Source organism: Microcaecilia unicolor, chromosome 1, assembly GCF_901765095.1.
Source record: "Microcaecilia unicolor chromosome 1, aMicUni1.1, whole genome shotgun sequence".
Classification (NCBI taxonomy): domain Eukaryota; kingdom Metazoa; phylum Chordata; class Amphibia; order Gymnophiona; family Siphonopidae; genus Microcaecilia; species Microcaecilia unicolor.
In genome coordinates, this window is record NC_044031.1 from 46,341,196 (window position 1) to 46,363,281 (window position 22,086).

The following is a 22,086-nucleotide window of genomic DNA, read 5'->3' on the forward strand; positions in this document are numbered from 1 at the left end:
TCATTGCATACATTGGTGCATGCCTTCATAATCTCCTTTCTTGGTTATTGTAACGCAGTTTACTATGGTATTTCTCTTTACCAAGCTTGGCACTTGCAAACCCTTCAAAACTCTGCAGCCTATTTTCATGTAAAGCTGGAAGATGCAGTAATGTCTCTCCATTACTTAGGCAGCTTTGTTGGCTACCTTTAAATTCTGCCCTTGGTTTAAGGTTCTGTGTATTACACATTCTCCAAGGACAAGCAGGCTGCTTGTTCTCACATGTGGGTGACATCCAATGGCAGCCCCAGGACTGGAGAATCTCCCTAGCAACAAAAGTTTGCTAGCCTTGCGATTCCATGCGCACTGCGCATTGTGATATCCCCCTTTTCACTCAGGGTGACCTGGTTCTTAATATGCAGTTCATATGCAAATTAGCATGCTACCCCTTCTCGCTCAGGGTGACCTGGTTTCCACTAAGCAAATTAAACAGGTCTCACCAACTGCATATTTCTCAGGCAACTCTTTATTCCAGCCCCTGGGCACACTTCTTCTAGCTTAATACTTTATGCTTTCATAGATCTTCACACTGAGCCTCCCCACACAGATACATGGGCTCAGTACTAGCTTCAATACTTTGGGGACTTTTAACCCCAGGCTTTGCAGCCTGCTTCGCTCAGTACTGGGACACACAGTCCTTCTTTCTTTGAACACACAGTCCTGGACACACAGTCCCCTCTTTGAACACACAGTTCTGGACACTCAGTCCTTTCTTCTTTGGACACACAGTCCCCTCTCTGGACACACACTCCTTTCACTGAACACACAGTTCCTGTAAGTACTGAGGACACACAGTCAAACACTAATGCTTTAGGGACTTCTTACCCCAGGATTTTCAGCCTGCTGATCTCCTTTGGACACACAGTCCACCACAAGTCCATAGGGTTAGCCAGTATCTTCCAGGGGGATCTCTCTCCTTCTGCTGCCAGCTCCCTTCACTTCCTCTCAACTCAGGTGGGGTATAAAGTGGTTAATTAGCTACACCGGGCCCAGCCCATAACCTCCTCCACCTGTGGACATCCCAGGGCTCTCCCCGGTCCTAGCGACCTCCACCTATTCTCCTACTAGCGCCCTCTAGTGGCCTAGCCCGGATAGGACAGTCTCATACTTATTACAGCATGTGCGACCATCTTCCCGCCCGAACGCGAGCGTGCTCATCAGTCTTGTTTTTTCCGCAGCTTGGGACGCTGCTTTGCTGCTTCTCTGCCCCAAAGACCTCCTCGCTGCGGAATTTACGTGCTTTCACCATTTTCAGCGCTTTTTTCCCCGAGTCTACTCGTTTTTTTCTTTAAAAAGAAAACCTTTTTCCTTTATTTTCTTACTTTGTTCCCGCTAAGTTTCGTTTCTTTTTCGTTAGCGGCCATTTTGGCCGCCCGTTCAGGTTTTTTTTCTCCTTTTTCTTGGTGTCCTTTTTTCAGGCACCATCGCGTTCGACCTCGCTGGCATGATTTTTCCGCCCATGTCCGCGAAGCCTACCAGCGGCTTCAAAAGGTGCACGCGGTGCAGCCGGACCATTTCACTCACTGACAGACACGTTTCATGTCTTCAGTGTTTGGGAGCTGACCATCGCCCCAACGCCTGTACGCTGCACCTCCAGTTAAAGAAGAGGACCCAGACGGCGAGATTAGCTCAGTGGAACATACTGTTCGGAGCTAGGTCCGGTTCTTCGGTATCGACGGAGCCAGCGGTACCGAGGTCGTCGCAGGTATCGATGTCAGTATCGGAGGGTGCATCGACGTCCGGAGTGCAGGTAATGGCTGTCCAGAGATCCCACACTGGTAGTAGTGACCCGTCGAGTGGGTCTCCACCTGCCTTGAGTGCTCCTGCTCTGCAGGCCCCTCGGGATCGACCTTCTTCGGACCTGGCCCTGAGGAGACGTGTGGATTCAACGTCCTCCTCTTCGGTACCGGAGGGTACCATTGGCATGCTTCGGGCGAAGGCTAAGAAGCACCATCATCGGTCACCCTCCCGACACGGTACCGAGAGCTCCGGGACGCCAAAGGATTCGGTTCCCGAGAAGCGCCAACGACGGGAGGGTCGCTCGCCCTCCATTCAGGAGGTGTCGGTGCGCTCTTCTCCGGATAGCCCGGTACCGCCTCCGCGCCCCAGGCAGGTTCTAACATCGTCGCCTGTACTGGCTCCTTTGCCTTTCTCTACAGCCACTCTGAACGAGAGCCTCTGGGCCATTCTACCAGACATTCTGGGAGAGCTGTTGCGACCACCTCCGGTACCCTCGGTGCTTGCGCCGTCGGTACCATCTGTTTCGGTACTGCAGGTGCTTGCGCCGTCGGTACTGTCGAGAGAGGCGACGGTAGGCTCATCGCCCGTGGTGCGGTCTCCGACGCCAGTATCGGCTGCCACCCAGGTGGACTCCCCACCGGCGTCGTTGGAGGAAGCTTCATCGCCTGCAGCACGGGAGTCTTCCTCTCGACACCGTCATGGAGGAGATCGTTCCTCGACGTCGAGGCGGGCCCGGCTTTAGACTGAAGTTCGTGAACTTATGTCTGATTCCGAAGGAGAGGACTCGTGGGAAGCAGAGGCAGACACCAGGTTTTTCTCTGACGAGGAGTTCTGTGGTCTTCCCTCTGATCCTACTCCCTCACCTCAGAGGAAGCTTTCTCCCCCGGAGAGTCTTCCCTTCTCCTCTTTTTCCGGGAAATGTCTACGGCCATTCCCTTCCCTGTGGAGACTGTGGATGAGCCCAGGGCTGAGATGTTCGAGGTCCTGGACTATCCATCACCTCCTAAGGAATCGTCCACTGTTCCTCTTCATAATGTCCTCAAACAGACACTGATGACGAACTGGGCGAAGCCACTAACTAATCCCCACATTCCCAAGAAGATTGAATCCCAGTATCGAATCCACGGGGATCCAGAGTTAATGAAGACCCAATTGCCTCATGACTCTGGTGTAGTGGATTTGGCCCTCAAGAAGGCCAAAAGTTCTAGGGATTACGCCTCGGCGCCCCCTGGGCGTGAGTCTAGAACTATGGATTCTTTTGGGCGGAAGGCCTACCATTCTGCTATGCTCGTGTCCAAAATTCAGTCTTACCAGCTCTACACGAGCATTCACATGCGGAACAATGTGCGGCAGTTGGCGGACTTTGTTGATAAGCTCCCGTCGGAGCAGGCCAAGCCATTTCAGGAGGTGGTCAGGCAGCTGAAGGCGTGTCATAAATTCCTGTCCAGGGGTGCTTATGATACTTTTGATGTTGCTTCCAGGGCCGCTGCTCAAGGAATAGTGATGCACAGACTCTCATGGCTGTGTGCCACTGACCTGGACAGAAGAGTCCAGCAGCGTGTGGTGGATGCCCCTTGCCGGGGGGATAATGTTTTTGGTGAGAAAGCCGAGCAGGTGGTGGAGCAGATCCACCAGAGAGACACTGCTTTCGACGAACTCTCCCACCGAGCGCCTTCAGCATCTACCTTAACTGGTAGACGTTTTTATGGCTGAAGGAGGAATGCTCCCTACGCTTTTAATAAGTGCAGGTACAATCCACCTTCCCGACAGCCTGCCCAGGCTAAGCCCCAGCGCGCTCGTTCTCGTCAACAGCATGCGTCTCCACAGGCCACTGCAGCTCCCCAGCAAAAGCAAGGGACAGGCTTTTGACTGACTTCAGGTGAGCATAGCCGACATCAAAGTGTCCGTGCCGGACGATCTGCCGGTCGGGGGGAGGCTAAAATTTTTTCACCAAAGATGGCCTCTTATCACCTCCGATCAGTGGGTTCTTCAAATAGTCCGGTTAGGATACTCCCTCAATTTGATCTCAAAACCTCCAAATTGCCCACCGGGAGCTCAGTCTTTCAGCTCCCACCACAAGCTGGTACTTGCAGAGGAACTCTCCGCTCTTCTCAGCGCCAATGCGGTCGAGCCCGTGCCACCAGGGCAAGAAGGGCAGGGATTCTATTCCAGGTACTTCCTTGTGGAAAAGAAAACGGGGGATGCGTCCCATCCTAGACTTAAGGGCCCTGAACAAGTATCTGGTACGAGAAAAGTTCAGGATGCTTTCCCTGGGCACCCTTCTTCCCATGATTCAGGAAAATGATTGGCTATGCTCTCTGGACTTAAAGGATGCTTACACTCACATCCCGATACTACCAGCTCACAGGCAGTATCTTTGATTCCGTCTGGGAACACGTCATTTTCAGTATTGTGTGCTACCCTTTGGTCTCGCCTCTGCACCCAGTGTGTTCACGAAATGCCTGGCGGCGTCTCTACGCAGGCTGGGAGTGCATGTGTTCCCTTATCTCGACAATTGGCTGGTGAAGAACACCTCAGAGACAGGAGCTCTACAGTCAATGCAGATGACTATTCAACTCCTGGAGCTACTAGGGTTTGTGATAAATTACCCAAAGTCCCACCTTCTTCCAGTACAAAGACTAGAATTCATAGGAGCTCTGCTGGATTCACGGACGGCTCGGGCCTACCTTCCAGAGCAGAGGGCCGACAATCTCCTGGCTCTCGTCTCTTGGGTACGAGCCTCTCAGCAGATCACAGCTCGGCAGATGTTGAGATTGCTCGGCCACATGGCCTCCACAGTTCATGTGACTCCCATGGCTCGTCTTCACATGAGATCAGCTCAGTGGACCCTAGCTTCTCAGTGGTACCAAGCTGAGGGAAGTCTAGAGGACGCAATCTGATTGTCCACGTGTTTTCTCAAATCCCTGCATTGGTGGACAGTTCAATCCAGTTTGACCCTGGGACGTCCCTTTCAAATTCCTCAGCCACAAAAAGTGCTGACGACGGATGCATCTCTCCTGGGGTGGGGAGCTCATGTCGATGGGCTTCACACCCAGGGGAGTTGGTCCCTCCAGGAAAAACGATTTCAAATCAATCTTCTGGAGTTGCGAGCGGTCTGGAGTGCTCTAAAAGCTTTCAGTGATCAGCTGTCCCATCAAATTATTCATGTTCAGACAGACAATCAGGTTGCCATGTATTACATCATCAAGCAGAGGGGCACCGGATCTCGCCCCCTGTGTCAGGAAGCCGTCAGAATGTGGCTTTGGGCTTGCCAACACGGCATGTTTCTCCAAGCCACGTATCTGGCAGGCGTAAACAACAGTCTGGCCGACAGGTTGAGCAGGATAATGCAACCTCACGAGTGGTCACTCAATTCCAGAGTGGTGCGCCAGATCTTCCAAGTGTGGGGCACCCCCTTGGTGGACCTCTTTGCTACTCGAGTCAACCACAAGGTCCCTCAGTTCTGGTCCAGACTTCAGGCCCACGGCAGGCTAGCGTCGGATGCCTTTCTTCTTGATTGGGGGGAGGGCCTCCTGTAGGCTTATCTTCCCATACCTTTGGTGGGGAAGACTTTGCTGAAACTCAAGCAAGATCAGGGAACCATGATTCTGATTGCGCCTTTTTGGCCCCATCAGATCTGGTTCCCTCTTCTTCTGGAGTTGTCCTCCAAAGAACTGTGGAGATTGGAGTGTTTTCCAACTCTCATCACTCAGAACGAGGGGGCGCTTCTGCATCCCAACCTCCAGTCTCTGGCCTCACGGCTTGGATGTTGAGAGCATAGACTTCGCCTCCTTGGGTCTGTCAGAGGGTGTCTCCTGTATCTTGCTTACTTTCAGAAAAGATTCCACTAAGAAGTGTTATTTCTTTTTGTGGAGGAGGTTTGCCGTTTGGTGTGACAGCGAGGCCCTAGATCCTCGCTCTTGTCCTACACAGACCCTGCTTGAATACCTTCTACACTTGTCTGGTCTCAAGACCAACTCTGTAAGGGTTCATCTTAGCGCAATTAGTGCTTATCATTACCGTGTAGAGGGTAAGCCAATCTCAGGACAGCCTTTAGTTGTTCGATTCATGAGAGGTTTGCTTTTTTCAAAGCCCCCCATCAGACCTCCTACAGTGTCATGGGATCTCAGTGTCATTCTCACCCAGCTGATGAAACCTCCTTTTGAGCCACTGAATTCTTGCCATCTGAAGTACTTGACCTGGAAGGTCATTTTCTTGGTGGCAGTTACTTCAGCTCGTGGAGTCAGTGAGCTTCAAGCCTTGGTAGCCCATGCTTCATACACCAAATTTCATCATAACAGAGTAGTCCTTCGCACTCACCCTAAGTTCTTGCCGAAGGTTGTGTCGGAGTTCCATCTGAACCAGTCAATTGTCTTGCTAACATTCTTTCCTCGTCCTCATACACGCCCTGCTGAACGTCAACTCCACACATTGGACTGCAAGCGAGCATTGGCCTTCTATCTGGAGCGGACAAGCCCCCACAGACAGTCTGCCCAATTGTTTGTTTCTTTTGATCCCAACAAGAGGGGTGTGGCTGTAGGGAAATGCACCATTTCAAATTGGCTAGCAGATTGCATTTCCTTCACTTATGCCCAGACTGGGCTGACTCTTGAGGGTCATGTCACGGCTCATAATGTTAGAGCCATGGCTGCGTCAGTGGCCCACTTGAAGTCAGCCACTATTGAAGAGATTTGCAAGGCTGTGACGTGGTCTTCAGTCCACACATTCATATCTCATACAGAATCTGTTTGGGGTTTAGAATCCAACTCCTCCCCCCAGGCCCATTTTATTCTGTTCCAGGCTGCACTCTCAGTTAGTTGGTTAAGTTGTAGGTCAATCTCAGTTATGTCCTCGCCATTGCGAGGCCTAATTGACCATATTTGTTGTTTTGAGTGAGCCTGGGGGCTAGGGATACCCCACATGTGAGAACAAGCAGCCTGCTTGTCCTCGGAGAAAGCGAAAGCTACATACCTGTAGAAGGTATTCTCCGAGGACAGCAGGCTGATTGTTGTCACAAACCTGCCCACCTCCCCTTCAGAGTTGTCTTCCCTTTCTTTGCTTTTTACTGGACTGACGAGCACGCTTGCGTTCGGGCGGGAAGACGGTCGCGCATGCGCAGTGCGCACGGAATCGTGAGGCTAGCAAACTTTTGTTGCTAGGGAGATTCTCCAGTCCTGGGGCTGCCGTTGGACGTCACCCACATGTGAGAACAATGAACCTGCTGTCCTCGGAGAATACCTTCTACAGGTATGCAGCTTTCGCTTAAAGCACTTCACTCAGGTGCCCCTTCCTGTCCAAAACTTGGAATAACCTTCCCCCTTCAATTCGATCAGAGAACTCTTTATCTAAATTCAAAATTTTATTGACAACTCAATTTTTTTCCGCTCTCATTTGGAGCCTCTGCTGAATGATATTGGGCTGGTCTGTTTATGGATGCACGAGTATGGCACTTACTATTTATATTGTTTTTATTGATTGAGTGCTTTCTTTCCTATTAATTATGAAGTTTCTTTCATCTTTCTTTTAATTTTATATGTATTATTTTATTGCAGACATAACGGTTTATCAAATCTTTTAAATAAACATAAACTTGAAGCAAACACAAAAGCAAACCAAAAACACTGAATTAATATGAAAAGGAATAAAGTCCAATGGTGAATTTTTTTTTTTTTTTGTAAGAAAACTCAAAGAATAAATGCCTACTCAGAACAACAGTCGGTGTACAACTGCAGATAGATGTGTGAAACCAGAAATTGCTAGTTTTGGCCTGCTCATACCTCTGTGGCCCCTTTATCGCCACCCTAGTTATACAATCCCCGCCCCCCTACAAGAAAACAAAAAAAATTTTTCTAAAGGACAAAACATCACAAAAAGAAGTTAATAGTTTCTAAAGCAAAGAGATGCTAAACTTCAGCATATAATCAAGAAACTGTAGTGCAGTCAATGCTTGGTTTCCATCATCTTGCCCTTTAGGGACCCAGTATGTTTTGTCACAGCCTATTTTGAATGCCACCATTTTTAAGGGGTCCGTGAACTTGATATAACCACCTTTCTGTGGTACAACCCAGGCAGTTTACATATACTATGCAGCACTGAGCAGGAGTTCCAACTGTGTTGCTGCCGGTGGGGGTGGTGCTCCTATATTGTCTTTTCACTTGCTAGAGATAGACAGGTTCCCTGGCATCTGGCAGAGCTTGCCTTTCCCTTACTATTGAAAATGTGATAGTGAAACACCACCCCCTAGTGGTAGAACTGTAGATGGAATACTCCCACTCAGCTTAGAGGGAACAAGTGCTATGCAGGTACTTTCTCTAAGCTTTTTGTATCTGGGACAGTGGAGGGTTAAGTGACTTGCCCAGGGTCACAAGGAGCTTCAGTGGGAATTGAAAACAGTTCCCCAGGTTCTCAGCCCACTGCACTAACCATTAGGCTACTTATTCCTAGGAGGGCATTCCATGCATCCACCCAGGGGTGTGCTGGTAAATTTTTAACAACAGGCTCTTTCTCCAGACGTAGCCAGCTCTGCAGTTGGAAGGGCCAGGGGTGGCCGGGGGGGGGGGGGGGGGGGGGGGTGGAGCAACACTTGCCTCTCCTCCCTCCCTTCGTGCTGGCAGCCAATAAATGAACTGCCACCTCTCCCAACGTCTTGCTCTGAGCAGCATGCTGGAACTTCTCTCACGTGCTCGAGAAGTTCCAGCCTGCTGCCCAGAGCTGGAAACAAGGAGCGGGGAGCAGCAGTAGTCTATTTACTTGGCTGGCAGGGCTCAGCATCCCCACCAGCAAAGTAAAAGATAATTCAGCAGGGGGCCCAAGCCCACATTTTGGGAGCCAGTTGTTAAAGTAGCCATGGAGGGCCCTACTTTAACAACCGGCTCCCAAAATTCTTAAAAACTTAACAACCGGCTCTTGCGAGCCTGTGAGAGCCTGCTCCAGCACACCACTGCATCCACCACACTTTCCATGAAAAATGTTTGCCAATCTTGCTGCTGATTTCTACAGCTTACCCTCCTTTGGAAAATGTTCATTTTTTCACTAGTACCTTTCAGGTATTTAAAGGTCTGTATGATATTTCCTTTACCTTTCCTGTCCTTCACTCAATGAATAGTTAAGCTCTGGAATGCTTTACCAGAGGATGTAATAACAGCGGTTAACATACCTGGGTTTAAAAAAGGTTTAGACAAGTTCCTAGAGGAAAAGTCATGGGGAAGCTGCTACTTGCCCTGGGATTAGTAGCATGGAATATTGCCACTAATTAGGTTTCTGCCAGGTATTTGTGACCTGGATAGGCCACTGTTGGAAACAGGATATTGGGCTAGATGGACCATTGGTCTGACCCAGTATGGCTATTGTGTTCTTCAGAGTATACATATTTAAGACTTCTAGTATCTTTTTTTTTTTTTTTTTTCTCTCAGTTTCAATTTTATTTCTTCACTAGTATAAAAGGCCCGTTTCGGTAGGCAATGAAACGGGCGCTAGCAAGGTAATCCCCCCCCCTGCAGCATCCCTCCTGTCTCCCGTGCCCCCCCCCCTTGCAGCCACCCCTCTGATCTCAGGACCCCCCCCCCACCAACCCTCCTCTGCCCCTGCAGCCACGCATGTGCAGCGGCCCTCCTCTCTCCCCTGCTCCCCCTGCAGCCACCCATGTCCAGCGACTCTCCTCTCTCCCCTGCTCCCCCTGCAGCCACCCATGTCCAGCGACTCTCCTCTCCCCCTGCCCCCCCTGCAGCCACCCATGTCCAGCGACCCTCCTCTCCCCCTGCCCCCCCTGCAACCACCCATGTCCAGCAACCCTCCTCTCCCCCTGCCCTCCCCTGCAGCCACCCATCTGGTCTCAGGACCCCCTCCCCACCTCCCTCTTCCCTGCCCCCCCCCCGCAGCCACCCATGTCCAGCGACCCTCCCCTCCCCCCTCGGCGCATCACCCAAGCCCCTACCCCCCCCCCCCCCCCCAGCGCATCAACCCCCTCGCCACCCGCAGCCGCCAGTACTAATGCTGTCCAGCCGCTGCTGAGTCTCCTGTTGAGCTGAAGCGGCCGGTACAAAAAGAAAAAAGCCCAAAAAAGATTTTAAACCTGAAACACGGCTCCGTAGACAGCCATCTGGCATTGGCTGCCATCTCTGCAGCCGCTCCTCCTCCCCCTCTGACGTCGCTGCACCCCTCCGGGGTCTTCCTGCAGGGGCAGTGACGTGGAGGGGAGAGGAGGAGCGGCTGCAGTGACGACAGCCAATGCCAGATGGCTGTCTACGGAGCCGCGTTTCAGGTTAAAAATCTTTTTTGGGCTTTTTTCTTTTTGTACCGGCCGCTGCTGCTCCACAGGAGAAGCAGCTGCGGGTGGCGAGGGAGTTGATGTGCCCGAGAGGGGGAGGGGGTAGGGGCTTTGGTGATGCGCCGGGGGGAGGGTCTTGGGTGATTCGTTGGGGGGGTAGGGGCTTGGGTGCTGCGCCGAGGGGGGGCACTGAGAGCTGATTGGTAGGCAGGGGGAGGAGTAGGGAAACACGCTCCACGTATTTCCCTACTCCTCCCCCTGCCTGGCTCGCGGTTTTGCAGGACAGGGGCTTGGGTGTTGCGCCAAGGGGAGGGCACTGACAGCTGTTTCCCAGGCAGGGGGAGGAGTGTGTTTCCCTACTCCTCTCCTTGCCTTGGAATCAGCTGTCAGTGACATCACTGACGTCAGTGCATTCTAAGCTGCCTAGCAGACCACCTCCGAGGGAGCCACGGTCCCAGGCACATTAGAACGTTGGAGGTGAGAATTATTATATAGGATGACATTTATACCCCACATTAGCTCGAAATAGACTCAAATTCAATGTGGCTTACAAATAAACAATAAACAGGGATTCAGACTTTTGCAAGGACAAACAAATAATTTTATTTGATATACCACCTTATCTATCTAGGTGATTTACACAGTAACATTTAATAGTGTTAAAAAGAACACAAACTAAACATAAATAAAGAAGTTACAAATATTTATAATAGGAGATATCAGAATTACAATGGAAAGAACAAGGTAAAATATTCTATTAAATAATGAAAATATCACTGCTTTGTTTCAGAGGGCCTCGTCATGTCTTCTGGTGCAGTCTTACTATTTTGGTTGATTTTCTCTGGGCTGCCTCCAGTATCGTTGCCAAGATATGGCCTCCAAAACTGAGCAAATTACTCCCAAAGAAGTGAACAGAATCAGTCCCAGGGCCAGTCCCCAAGGCACTCCATTACTCAACTTTATAATTTCCTTTTCCACTACCCTCTGCTATGTGTCTGCCAATTTTTAATCAAGTTTATTACCTTGGGATCAGCCCCAGACATGCCATGTCAGGAGCATTCAGTGTGTGTACACACACGCAATGTCCCTTCTCCAGCTCACACACTTAAGGGCCCAATCTCATGCATTGGCATCCTCCCCCTGCCACTGCAATCCAGAGACAGGGCAGGAGTGAGGGAAGAGAGAGGAACACTTGCTGGACCCGGGGGGGGGGGGGGGGGGGGAGGGAGGTGGCCTATATCCAGGACCTCTTTATCTCGCGTCACCTCCATCTGCTCGCCATAACAGAAACCTGGCTCTGCCCTGATGACTCTGCTTCAGTCGCAGCCCTGTGCCATGGCGGTTATCTATTTTCACATACTCCTCGCCCTGCTGGCCGTGGGGGCGGTGTTGGACTACTTCTCTCTCCCTCCTCCAGATTTCAACCCCTTCTTCCACCTCAATCTCACTGTTTTTTTCCTCCTTTGAAGTCCACTCTATCCGCCTTTTCTCTCCTCTGCCTCTTCGAATAGCGGTCATTTATCGTCCCCCTGATAAGTCCCTTTCATCCTTTCTCAGTGACTTTGACGCCTGGCTTGCCTTCTTCCATGATCCTTCCTCCCCCTCTCTCATCCTTGGTGACTTTAATATTCCTGCTAATGATCCTTCCAACTCTTATATTTCCAAGTTACTCGCTTTAACATTCTCCTTTAATCTCCAACTATGCTCCACCTCCTCCACTCATCAAAATGGTCACTGTCTTGATCTCATCTTCTCCTCCAACTGTTCACCCTCTAGTTTCCTTGCCTCTGATCTTCCCTCCTCTGATCACCATCTTATAACTTTCACCCTTAAATCTCCTCCCTCCCAGTCCCGTCCTATCTTATCTAATTTATCTAGGAGTCTTCATGATCTTGACCCTTCATCTCTATCCTCCCATGTTTCAAACTTCCTCTCTACTGTGGCAACATCCACATCTGTCAACGAGGCTGTTTCTTCTTACAACAATACTCTATCCTCTGCCTTAGACACTCTTGCACCTTTGATGACCCGCCCTGTAAGGCGTACAAAACCCCAACCTTGGCTGACTTCTAATATCCGCTACCTACATTCCTGTACCCGCTCCGCCGAACGCCTCTGGTGGAAATCTCGGGCCCTTGCTGATTTCTTACACTTTAAGTTCATGCTGACCTCCTTCCAATCTGCTCTTTTACGTGCCAAACAGGATTATTATATCCAACTGACCAACTCTCTTGGCTCTAATCCTCGACTTCTCTTCACCACATTGAACTCTCTCCTCAAGGTGCCCCCTCCCCCAACTCCCTCTTCATTATCTCCTCAGACCCTTGCTGAATTCTTTCACAACAAGGTTCAAAAGATAAACCTTGCTTTCTCTACCTCACCACCTCTCCCTCCACTAGTCCGTTCCCCTCTCTCTCCTTCCCCTCATTCCCTTTCCTCCTTTCCTGAAGTTACTATTGAGGAAACTACACTTCTCCTTTCTTCCTCAAAATGTACCACCTGTTCCTCTGATCCCATTCCCACCCACCTTCTTAATGCCATCTCTCCTACTCTTATTCCTTTTATCTGTCACATTCTCAACCTCTCACTTTCCACTGCGACTGTCCCTGCTGCCTTTAAACATGCTGTGGTCACACCTCTCCTTAAGAAGCCTTCACTCGACCCTACTTGTCCCTCTAATTACCGACCCATCTCCCTCCTTCCTTTTCTCTCCAAATTACTTGAGCGTGCTGTTCACCGCCGCTGCCTTGATTTTCTCTCCTCACATGCTATTCTTGACCCACTACAATCTGGTTTTCGCCCTCTCCACTCAACCGAAACTGCGCTTACTAAAGTCTCCAATGACCTATTACTGGCTAAATCCAGAGGTCAATATTCCATCCTCATTCTTCTTGCTCTTTCCGCTGCTTTTGACACTGTCGATCACAGCATACTTCTCGATACCCTGTCCTTACTTGGATTCCAGGGCTCTGTCCTTTCCTGGTTCTCTTCCTACCTCTCCCTCTGCACCTTTAGTGTTCACTCTGGTGGATCCTCTTCTACTTCTATCCCTCTGCCTGTCGGCGTACCTCAGGGTTCTGTTCTTGGTCCCCTCCTCTTTTCTATCTACACTTCTTCCCTTTGGTTCATTAATCTCATCCCATGGCTTTTCCTACCATCTCTATGCTGATGACTCCCAAATCTACCTTTCTACCCCTGATATCTCACCTTGCATCCAAACCAAAGTTTCAGCGTGCTTGTCTGACATTGCTGTCTGGATGTCTCAACGCCACCTGAAATTAAATATGACCAAAACCGAGCTTCTCATTTTCCCCCCCAAACCCACCTCCCCGCTCCCCCCGTTTTCTATTTCTGTTGATGGCTCTCTCATTCTCCCTGTCTCCTCAGCTCGAAACCTTGGGGTCATCTTTGACTCTTCTCTCTCCTTCTCTGCTCATATCCAGCAGATTGCCAAGACCTGTCGTTTCTTTCTTTACAACATCCGTAAAATCCGCCCCTTTCTTTCCGAGCACTCTACCAAAACCCTCATCTACACCCTTGTCACCTCTCGTTTAGACTACTGCAATCTGTTTCTTGCTGGCCTCCCACTTAGTCACCTCTCCCCCCTCCAGTCGGTTCAAAACTCTGCTGCCCATCTCGTCTTCCGCCAGGGTCACTTTACTCATACTACCCCTCTCCTCAAGACCCTTCACTGGCTCCCTATCCGTTTTCGCATCCTGTTCAAACTTCTTCTACTAACCTATAAATGTACTCACTCTGCTGCTCCCCAGTATCTCTCCACACTCGTCCTTCCCTACACCCCTTCCCGTGCACTCCGCTCCATGGATAAATCCTTCTTATCTGTTCCCTTCTCTACTACTGCCAACTCCAGACTTCACGCCTTCTGTCTCGCTGCACCCTACGCCTGGAATAAACTTCCTGAGCCCCTACGTCTTGCCCCATCCTTGGCCACCTTTAAATCTAGACTGAAAGCCCACCTCTTTAACATTGCTTTTGACTAGTAACCACTTGTAACCACTTGCCTCCACCTACCCTCCTCTCTTCCTTCCCGTTCACATTAATTGATTTGATTTGCTTACTTTATTTATTTTTTGTCTATTAGATTGTAAGCTCTTTGAGCAGGGACTGTCTTTCTTCTATGTTTGTGCAGCGCTGCGTACGCCTTGTAGCGCTATAGAAATGCTAAATAATAGTAGTAGTAGTGAGCAGGGACTGTCTTTCTTCTATGTTTGTGCAGCGCTGCGTACGCCTTGTAGCGCTATAGAAATGCTAAATAGTAGTAGTAGTAGTAGATATGCTGGACAGGAGGGAAGCAAGAGAGAAATGCTGGCATGGGGTGGGAATCGGCACACAGAAGAGTTATGTTGGACAGGGCAAGAATAGAGTTAGAGATGGGAGATGATCAACATGGTGGGAAGACAGGTGTGATGCTGGGTCACATAGATAGAGATGCAGAGAGAAGATGGATGGCGGACATGGAGAGAAAAGAAGTGCTAAATGGACAAGGAGACTGGCAAGACAGTTAAGAGAAGAGGAAATTAGAAATCAGAGACTAGGACCAACACAATAAGAAAAATGAAATGACCAGACAATAAAGGTAGAAAAAAGAATTTTATTTTCTATTTATTGATTGGGATATGTCTGTTTTCGAAATTTGCATCTGCCAGGACTAGTTTTAGACATGGCTGGGGCCCGTGAGAAAGATCTTACTCATTGACCTTCAATCTCCAGCATTGGAATGAGCCAGCTTTGGCATCTCTGCGGTCCCCAGGGTACTCATTTTATTCATGAGTATCCTATGAGGATTTGTATTTGTCTTTGCTGAAATCCAACCTGTGTCCTAGATATAGTTCTCCAGTTGTCTGGTCAAAGAAATCATCAGATTGGTTTGGCACAATCTGCATGTGGTAGAAATTTATGTTGCCTTTGATTTTGCCACCCCCCGGATAATAGGTACTTCATTATCTTTTTCTTCAGAAGTGTTTTAATTACTTTCTAGCCTGTAGTTTCCCACATCTTCTCTGTTACTGGTTTTGTGAAGAGGGTCAGTATCCAATTCCACGGAGCTTCTCCCATCTCCAGTGAATCTATTCAACACATATTTAGGAGATGCACCAGAACCTCTCTGTGCTCCCTTTATATCGTGACATGTATCTCATCTGGTCCCATGGCTTTATCCACTTTCAGCTTTTGCAAGTTTTCAAATTCATCCATGAACTATGTAGATCTACTCCATTCTCGTGTGCTATTGGTAGTTATCTGTGGTCCTTCTCCAGGGCTTTCTCCTCTAAACTGTGAACAGAAGTATTTGATTTAACATTTCAGCTATGTCCTTGTCATCACATATTAGTCCTTGGTACATTTCCACCTCTGTCTTTCCCCTTATTCCTGTATTTCTGAAAAAAAGCCTTATGACCTCTCTTACATCTTCAACTATATTTTTATCATCAATCCATGCTTTTACTTACTGATTTCTTTCTTTGTTTTTCTGTGTTACTTGATATTCTTTTCTGTGATCCTTTGTACCTTGTGAACACCTCTCTCCTTGGAGAATCATATTGGTTTCCTTTACATCTTATGTTTCTTTACTTTCTGTACATAAAAATCTGTTGATTTATCCCACTGTTCTTCCACTTCCTTTTTCTCCCACGCTGCCAGTTCCTTCTTTAGGTAGTTTTCTATTTTATTAAAGTTGCCATGTTTGAATTCAAAGACTCTGTGCTTAGTGTGTCTAGTCTGTTTACTTTTTATATCAAACCATATTGGGTGATGGTCACTTCTACCCATGCAATATATAAAACTCAGAAAATACCTGTGCAAGCCACTATAGGAGTGGACCAGCAGTTTGTCTGACCTGTTTAAGGCTAAAAGCACTGCAAAGATATTTTTCCCACTGGTGCTGATTGGTTCTGACCTGTCAGTCAAGAAAGATTGTGAGGGTCTTCGTGGCTGAGAACTAGGTGGCAGGAAGACAGTGGATGGAAGAGTGAGGAGAGAAGGGGGCATGCTGGATGGAGGAGTGGGGGTAGAGGGGACATGCTGAATGGAGAGAAAGAGAGGACATGCTGGATGCATGATAGAGAGAAAGGGGGGGGGGGGACATGCTGCATGGAAGGATGGAGAGAGAAAGAATACAGCCAGTGAAAAACCTGGGAATAAGAAGGGGGGGGGGGGGGATAGGAGAGCCCAGGGTAAAGGAAAGAGATGGAAATCTGTAGATAGATGCAGTTTAAAGCGGAAAATTGAAGACTGGGTAGTAAGAATGAATTAAATCTGGACAGAGGCAGAAGAATAAATTGAAGAAAGCTGAAAGGAAGAGAGAGAAAAATGGCACAAAGAGCTAAGATGGAAGAAAACAAAAACCAACACAATTAGAAAAAAAAATAACCAGAGGTAGAAAAAGTAATTGTATTTTCTATATTATTAGAATGTCTTTTTTTTTTTTTGAATATCCATTTCAAAATCTCTGCTGATCAGAGCTCGGGAGGGTAGTCGGTTGAAATTTGTTTGACTTAGGGATACTAGACTTGAAGTTAGTGCTTTGACAATCACAGCTGTGGTAGACTTCCTTCAGAAATAGAATGTATGTTACAATATTCATGTGTATGTACATTTTTATCTCTAGTTGAGAACAAAGCTTTCTTCGCAAGAGATCCAGCAGTTTGCAATGTTACTTCATGAGTATCGCAATGGGGCTTCTGTACATGAATTCTGCATCAATCTAAGGCAGCTCTATGGTGATGGCAGGAAATTCCTCTTACTAGGTGAGCACTAGGCTTTCCAGTGTTATGGAACTGTTACTCAAAATGCTTAGAGAATACATTTTGCAAAGTTCGAAAAAACATTTTTATACCACACATCTTAAAATTCAGAGTGGTTTACAGCATACACAATACATTTTACAGTACAAGACAATTGTTAAAAGGACTTCCTGAACTCATAATCTGCTGTGTCTTAAGTACTTGGTCTGTAAATAATACATTAAATTTTGTTGAGTTGCTAACATCTTAAAAATCAATACATATCTCCGACCTACAATATAGTACAGTGACCACTTCCAAAACTAAGGACATACTAACTATATAATCCTTAGTAGTCTTCTGTAAATACTTCAACAAAAAATGTTTTCCAACTTTTCCTAAAATCCTTAAGATTGGAGTATGTCTGTAATTCAACTGATGAGCAGTTCACTACAATTTGATTTTAGGGACCAAAACGAGCTGAAGCCACACTGTTTAATAGTTATGAATGACTGAAATAAACAGATGTACTCATACCACATATTATCTGAGGTCTATTAATTTAAAGATAAGAAGGGTTTCAAAGGGCTGCATAGCCATAGAAGCATGTAAACTATGTATATTTATAATCATAACACTTATGATGGTAATACAAGTCTGTTTAATGCCATTGACAAACACATGGGAAATGTAGTAAGTATAGCTATGGCACACACAAAATATAGTGGTAAACCAAAAAATAATTAGCAAAATGACTGCAATAATCCACTGCTTGCACAAAGATAAAGGCCAGTAGCTAAAGACCCCCAGACATTGTGTTTCACCAGAAAGTTGTCTCTAAGGATTAACCAGAAAATTGTGGCTGGTTTGCCCCAATTGTGGAGTAAATGCCCCAAACTTGGATGGGAGTAACTAACGAGGTAATTAAATTTGCTGATGACACAAAGTTATTCAAAGTTGTTAACTCGCGACAGGATTGTGAAAAATTACAGAAGGCCCTTACGAGACTGGGCGGCTAAATGGCAGATGACGTTTAATGTGAGCAAGTTCAAGGTGATGCATGTGGGAAAAAAGAACCCGCATTATAGCTACATCATGCAAGGTTCCACGTTAGGAGTTACGGACCAAGAAAGGGATCTGGGTGCCGTCGTCGATAATACACTGAAACCTTCTGTTCAGTGAGCTGCTGCGGCTAGGAAAGCGAATAGAATGTTGGGTATTATTAGGAAAGGTATGGAAAACAGGTGTGAGGATGTTATAATGCCGTTGTATCGCTCCGTAGTGCGACCGCACCTTGAGTATTGTGTTCAATTCTGATCGCCGCATCTCAAGAAAGATATAGTAGAATTGGAAAAGGTGCAGCGAAGGGCGACTAAAATGATAGCGGGGATGGGACGACTTCCTTATGAAGAAAGACTAAGGAAGCCAGGACTTTTCAGCTTGGAGAAGAGACGGCTGAGGGGGAGACATGATAGAGGTATATAAAATAATGAGTGGAGTGGAACAGGTGGATGTGAAGCGTCTGTTCATGCTTTCCAAAAATACTAGGACTAGGGGGCATGCGATGAAACTACAGTGTAGTAAATTTAAAACAAATCGGAGAAAATCTTTCTTCATTCAACACATAAACTCTGGAATTCGTTGCCAGAGAACGTGGTGAAGGCGGTTAGCTTAGCAGAGTTTAAAAAGGGGTTAGACGGTTTCCTAAAGGACAAGTCCATAAATCACTACTAAATGGACTTGGGAAAAATCCACAATTTCCATATCATCATGCTGATCAATCCATAGACTGGTGGGTTGTGTCCATCTACCAGCAGGTGGAGATAGAGAGCAAACTTTTGCCTCCCTATATGTGGTCATGTGCTGCCGGAAACTCCTCAGTATGTTCTCTATCTCAGCAGGTGGTGGTCACACACAGCAGCAGCTCTGGCTAGGCCTCCAAGCCTAATTTTTAGGTTTTGTTGAGTGCCTGGGGTTGAGGGCTCTTCTTGAGCAAGTGCAAACCTGGTGGCGCCAGGTCCCTCCTTTTCTCCCCCCTCCCGCTGGCTCCGTTAAAAAAAAAAAAAAAATTTTGAATGTCCTTAAAGGCGTTTATTTCGACGTTTATTTAAACGTTTATTGCAGCTACTCACTGGGACACCAGGTCGTTACAGCTAGGAGCGGAAAGCAGGTAATTTTTACCTTTTTATAGCGGGCAGGGGGTTCCCCGATTGATCTCCACGTGGCCTATGGCGTCGGAGGGCGAGGGCGCAAAGAGTCGCTCCCCGGATCGCTTGTGCGCTTCTAGAGGGGATGCGGGGGTCTTAAAGTCTGATTCGCCCTTGTTGGGTGACAGTTTCGTGACCGATGAGTGTCCCGGTCCTTCCTCCGGTGTGGCGGTTTTTCCCGCCATAAACGCCCATCCCCCGCTGCTCGCCTCCGCCATCTTGGCCGGCCACGCGGCTCGGACGGCTTCTTCTTGGGCCGCCCTTGAGGTGGGATACGTTAATGCCATGAACGCCCTTAATTTGGGCGACGGCACAAAAGCGGCTAAACTTAAGCGCCGTTATTCCCGCGCGGCTCCTTCACGGAGTGTCGAGCCGGACGCCATTTTGGATGCGCAGCATGTCTCTCCCCCGCTCTTGCGAGCGCCGGTTGAGGGTGCGTCTAGGGCTGTAGCCCAGGCTGCGGAAGTGCACAGTCTGGGGGGTTTCTCCCCCGAGTTTGTTTTGCTGCTGCATCAGGCCTTCCTTATGCAAAACGCTGCCCCTGCTCCCTCGTCTGGTAAAGAGGTTGAGGCCCCCGGAGGTAAACGCCCTCGGGTTGATTCCCAGGCCTTGGAGGACTTGTCTCCTCCGATGTAGATGAGGGCAGCGTTTCTGAGTTCTCCCAACGGTCCTTTGCGGATTCCTTGGAGGAGACGGATCCCCGCTCGGATGGAGCGGATGACCCCTCTGCAGCGCGGCTCTTTAGCTCAGAGGATTTGCCCAAACTGTTAGTGCAGGCCATGGGCATTTTGAAGATTTCCTCTCCGGAGGACGTCTCTCCCTCAGCCCCTGTTGGTTCTGTCATTATGCTGGGGACGAAGCGCCCGCCTAGAACCTTCCACGTGCATGATGCTATGCACACCTTAATTTCGGCTCAATGGGATGTCCCGGAAGCGAGCCTTAAAGTGGCTAGGGCTATGTCCCGCCTCTATCCTTTGCCTGAAAGTGAACGTGAGGCCTATCTGTGGCCTACCGTGGATTCTTTAATCACTGCGGTGACTAAGAAAACGGCGTTGCCGGTGGAAGGTGGCACGGCCCTAAAGAACGCCCAAGACAGAAGATTGGAGGTGGCCTTAAGGTCGTCCTTTGAGGCGGCTGCTTTAAGTTTGCAGGCCTCAGTTTGCGGCTCCTATGTGGCCAGGGCGTACCTGACTATGGTGCAGCGGGCTTCCCCCTCGGATCATTCCTTGAGGGCTGATTGGCTGGCCCTGGAATCGGGCTTGGCCTATTTGGCAGACTTGCTGTATGATGTCTTGAGGGCCTCAGCTAAAGGCATGGCTCAGACAATCTCTGCGCGGCGGTGGCTTTGGCTGAAGCATTGGTCTGCTGAGCACGCCTCTAAATCCCGCCTGGCTAAATTGCCTTTTAAAGGCAAGCTGCTCTTTGGGGTCGAGCTGGACAAAATCGTGACCGATCTCGGCACGTCTAAGGGCAAGAAGTTACCAGAGGTCAGGGCTCGGGCTAGTACTCGCCCCGGTACCTCCAGAGGACGGTTTCAGGAAGCCCGTCGGTACCGCCCGGGCAGGTCGGGCTCTTCTGCCTCCTCTTCCTTCAAGAGGAACTTCTCCCCCAAGCAGCATTCCTTTCGCAGAGACCGCCGTCCCGGAGGTGCACCCTCCGGTCCTCCCCCAGGGTCTCGTACCCAATGACGGGGCCTTGGTCCACCCCCCAGTGCAGATTGGAGGACGGCTGTCCTCGTTTCTGGGCGAGTGGACCACAATAACTTCAGACGCTTGGGTGCTGGAAGTCATCAGAGACGGCTACAAGCTAGAGTTCTGCCGACCCTTAAGAGACGGGTTTGTACTCTCTCCCTGCAAGTCTCCGGTCAAAGCTGTGGCAGTGCAGCAGACCTTGGACAATCTGATCCGCCTGGGTGCGGTCGTTCCGGTGCCAGAAAATCAGCTTGGCAAGGGACGTTACTCCATTTACTTTGTGGTACCAAAGAAAGGAGGTTCTGTACGGCCTATCCTCGACCTCAAAGGGGTCAATCGGGCCTTGAAAGTTCGGCACTTTCGCATGGAGACTCTCCGCTCTGTTATAGCGGCAGTGAAGGCAGGGGAGTACCTGGCATCCTTGGACATCAAGGAAGCGTACTTGCATATTCCCATCTGGCCTCCTCATCAACGCTTTCTGCGTTTTGCAGTACTGGGCCGACACTTCCAGTTCAGAGCCCTCCCGTTCGGGTTGGCTACTGCTCCGTGGACCTTCTCCAAAGTAATGGTGGTCATCGCGGCCTTCCTGAGGAAGGAAGGAGTACAAGTCCATCCTTATCTGGACGACTGGTTGATCCGAGCCCCCTCTTATGCAGAGTGCGGCAAAGCTGTGAACCGGGTGGTTGCTCTTTTGATCTCCCTGGGGTGGATCATCAACTGGGAGAAAAGCCAGCTGCGCCCAACTCAGTCCCTGGAGTATCTGGGAGTTCGATTCGACACCCAAGTGGGCAGAGTGTTCCTGCCAGACAATCGGATTGTCAAGCTTCAGGCTCAGGTGGACCAGTTCCTAGTAGCCTCTCCTCTTCGGGCTTGGGACCATGTGCAGCTGTTGGGCTCTATGACGGCCACGATGGAAGTAGTGCCCTGGGCCAGGGCTCATATGAGACCACTACAACACTCTCTGCTGCAGCGCTGGACTCCGATGTCGGAGGATTATGCTGTGCGCCTTCCCTTGGACCCAGCAGTGCGCAAGGCGCTGAGCTGGTGGACGCAGACAGACAAGTTGTCTGCAGGAATGCCTCTGGTGACCCCGGAGTGGATTGTCGTCACGACGGACGCCTCTTTGTTGGGCTGGGGAGCCCACTGCTTGGGAAGGACAGCGCAGGGGCTCTGGTCTCCTGCAGAGGCAAAGTGGTCTATCAACCTCCTGGAACTCAGAGCCATTCGGTTGGCGCTGTTGGAGTTCATCCCGGTACTGGCGTTGAAGCCAGTACGGGTCCTGTCGGACAATGCCACGGCTGTGGCCTATGTCAACCGCCAGGGAGGTACCAAGAGCGCCCCCTAGCCAAGGAGGCCATGAATCTATGCCAGTGGGCGGAAGCGAACCTGGAACAGCTGTCAGC

General features: G+C 49.2%; 1 protein-coding gene across 4 annotated transcripts in view; it reads left to right on the forward strand.

Annotated features, from left to right (window-relative positions):
* CCM2 (CCM2 scaffold protein) overlaps positions 1–22,086 on the forward strand; it is a 277,985-nt gene that overhangs the window by 251,460 nt on the left and 4,439 nt on the right. For all 4 annotated transcript variants that reach the window (XM_030196787.1, XM_030196760.1, XM_030196778.1 and 1 more), the window contains one exon: positions 16,671–16,809. In XM_030196787.1, the coding sequence (XP_030052647.1) occupies positions 16,671–16,809 (139 nt within the window). The remainder of the gene's footprint in view (positions 1–16,670; positions 16,810–22,086) is intronic.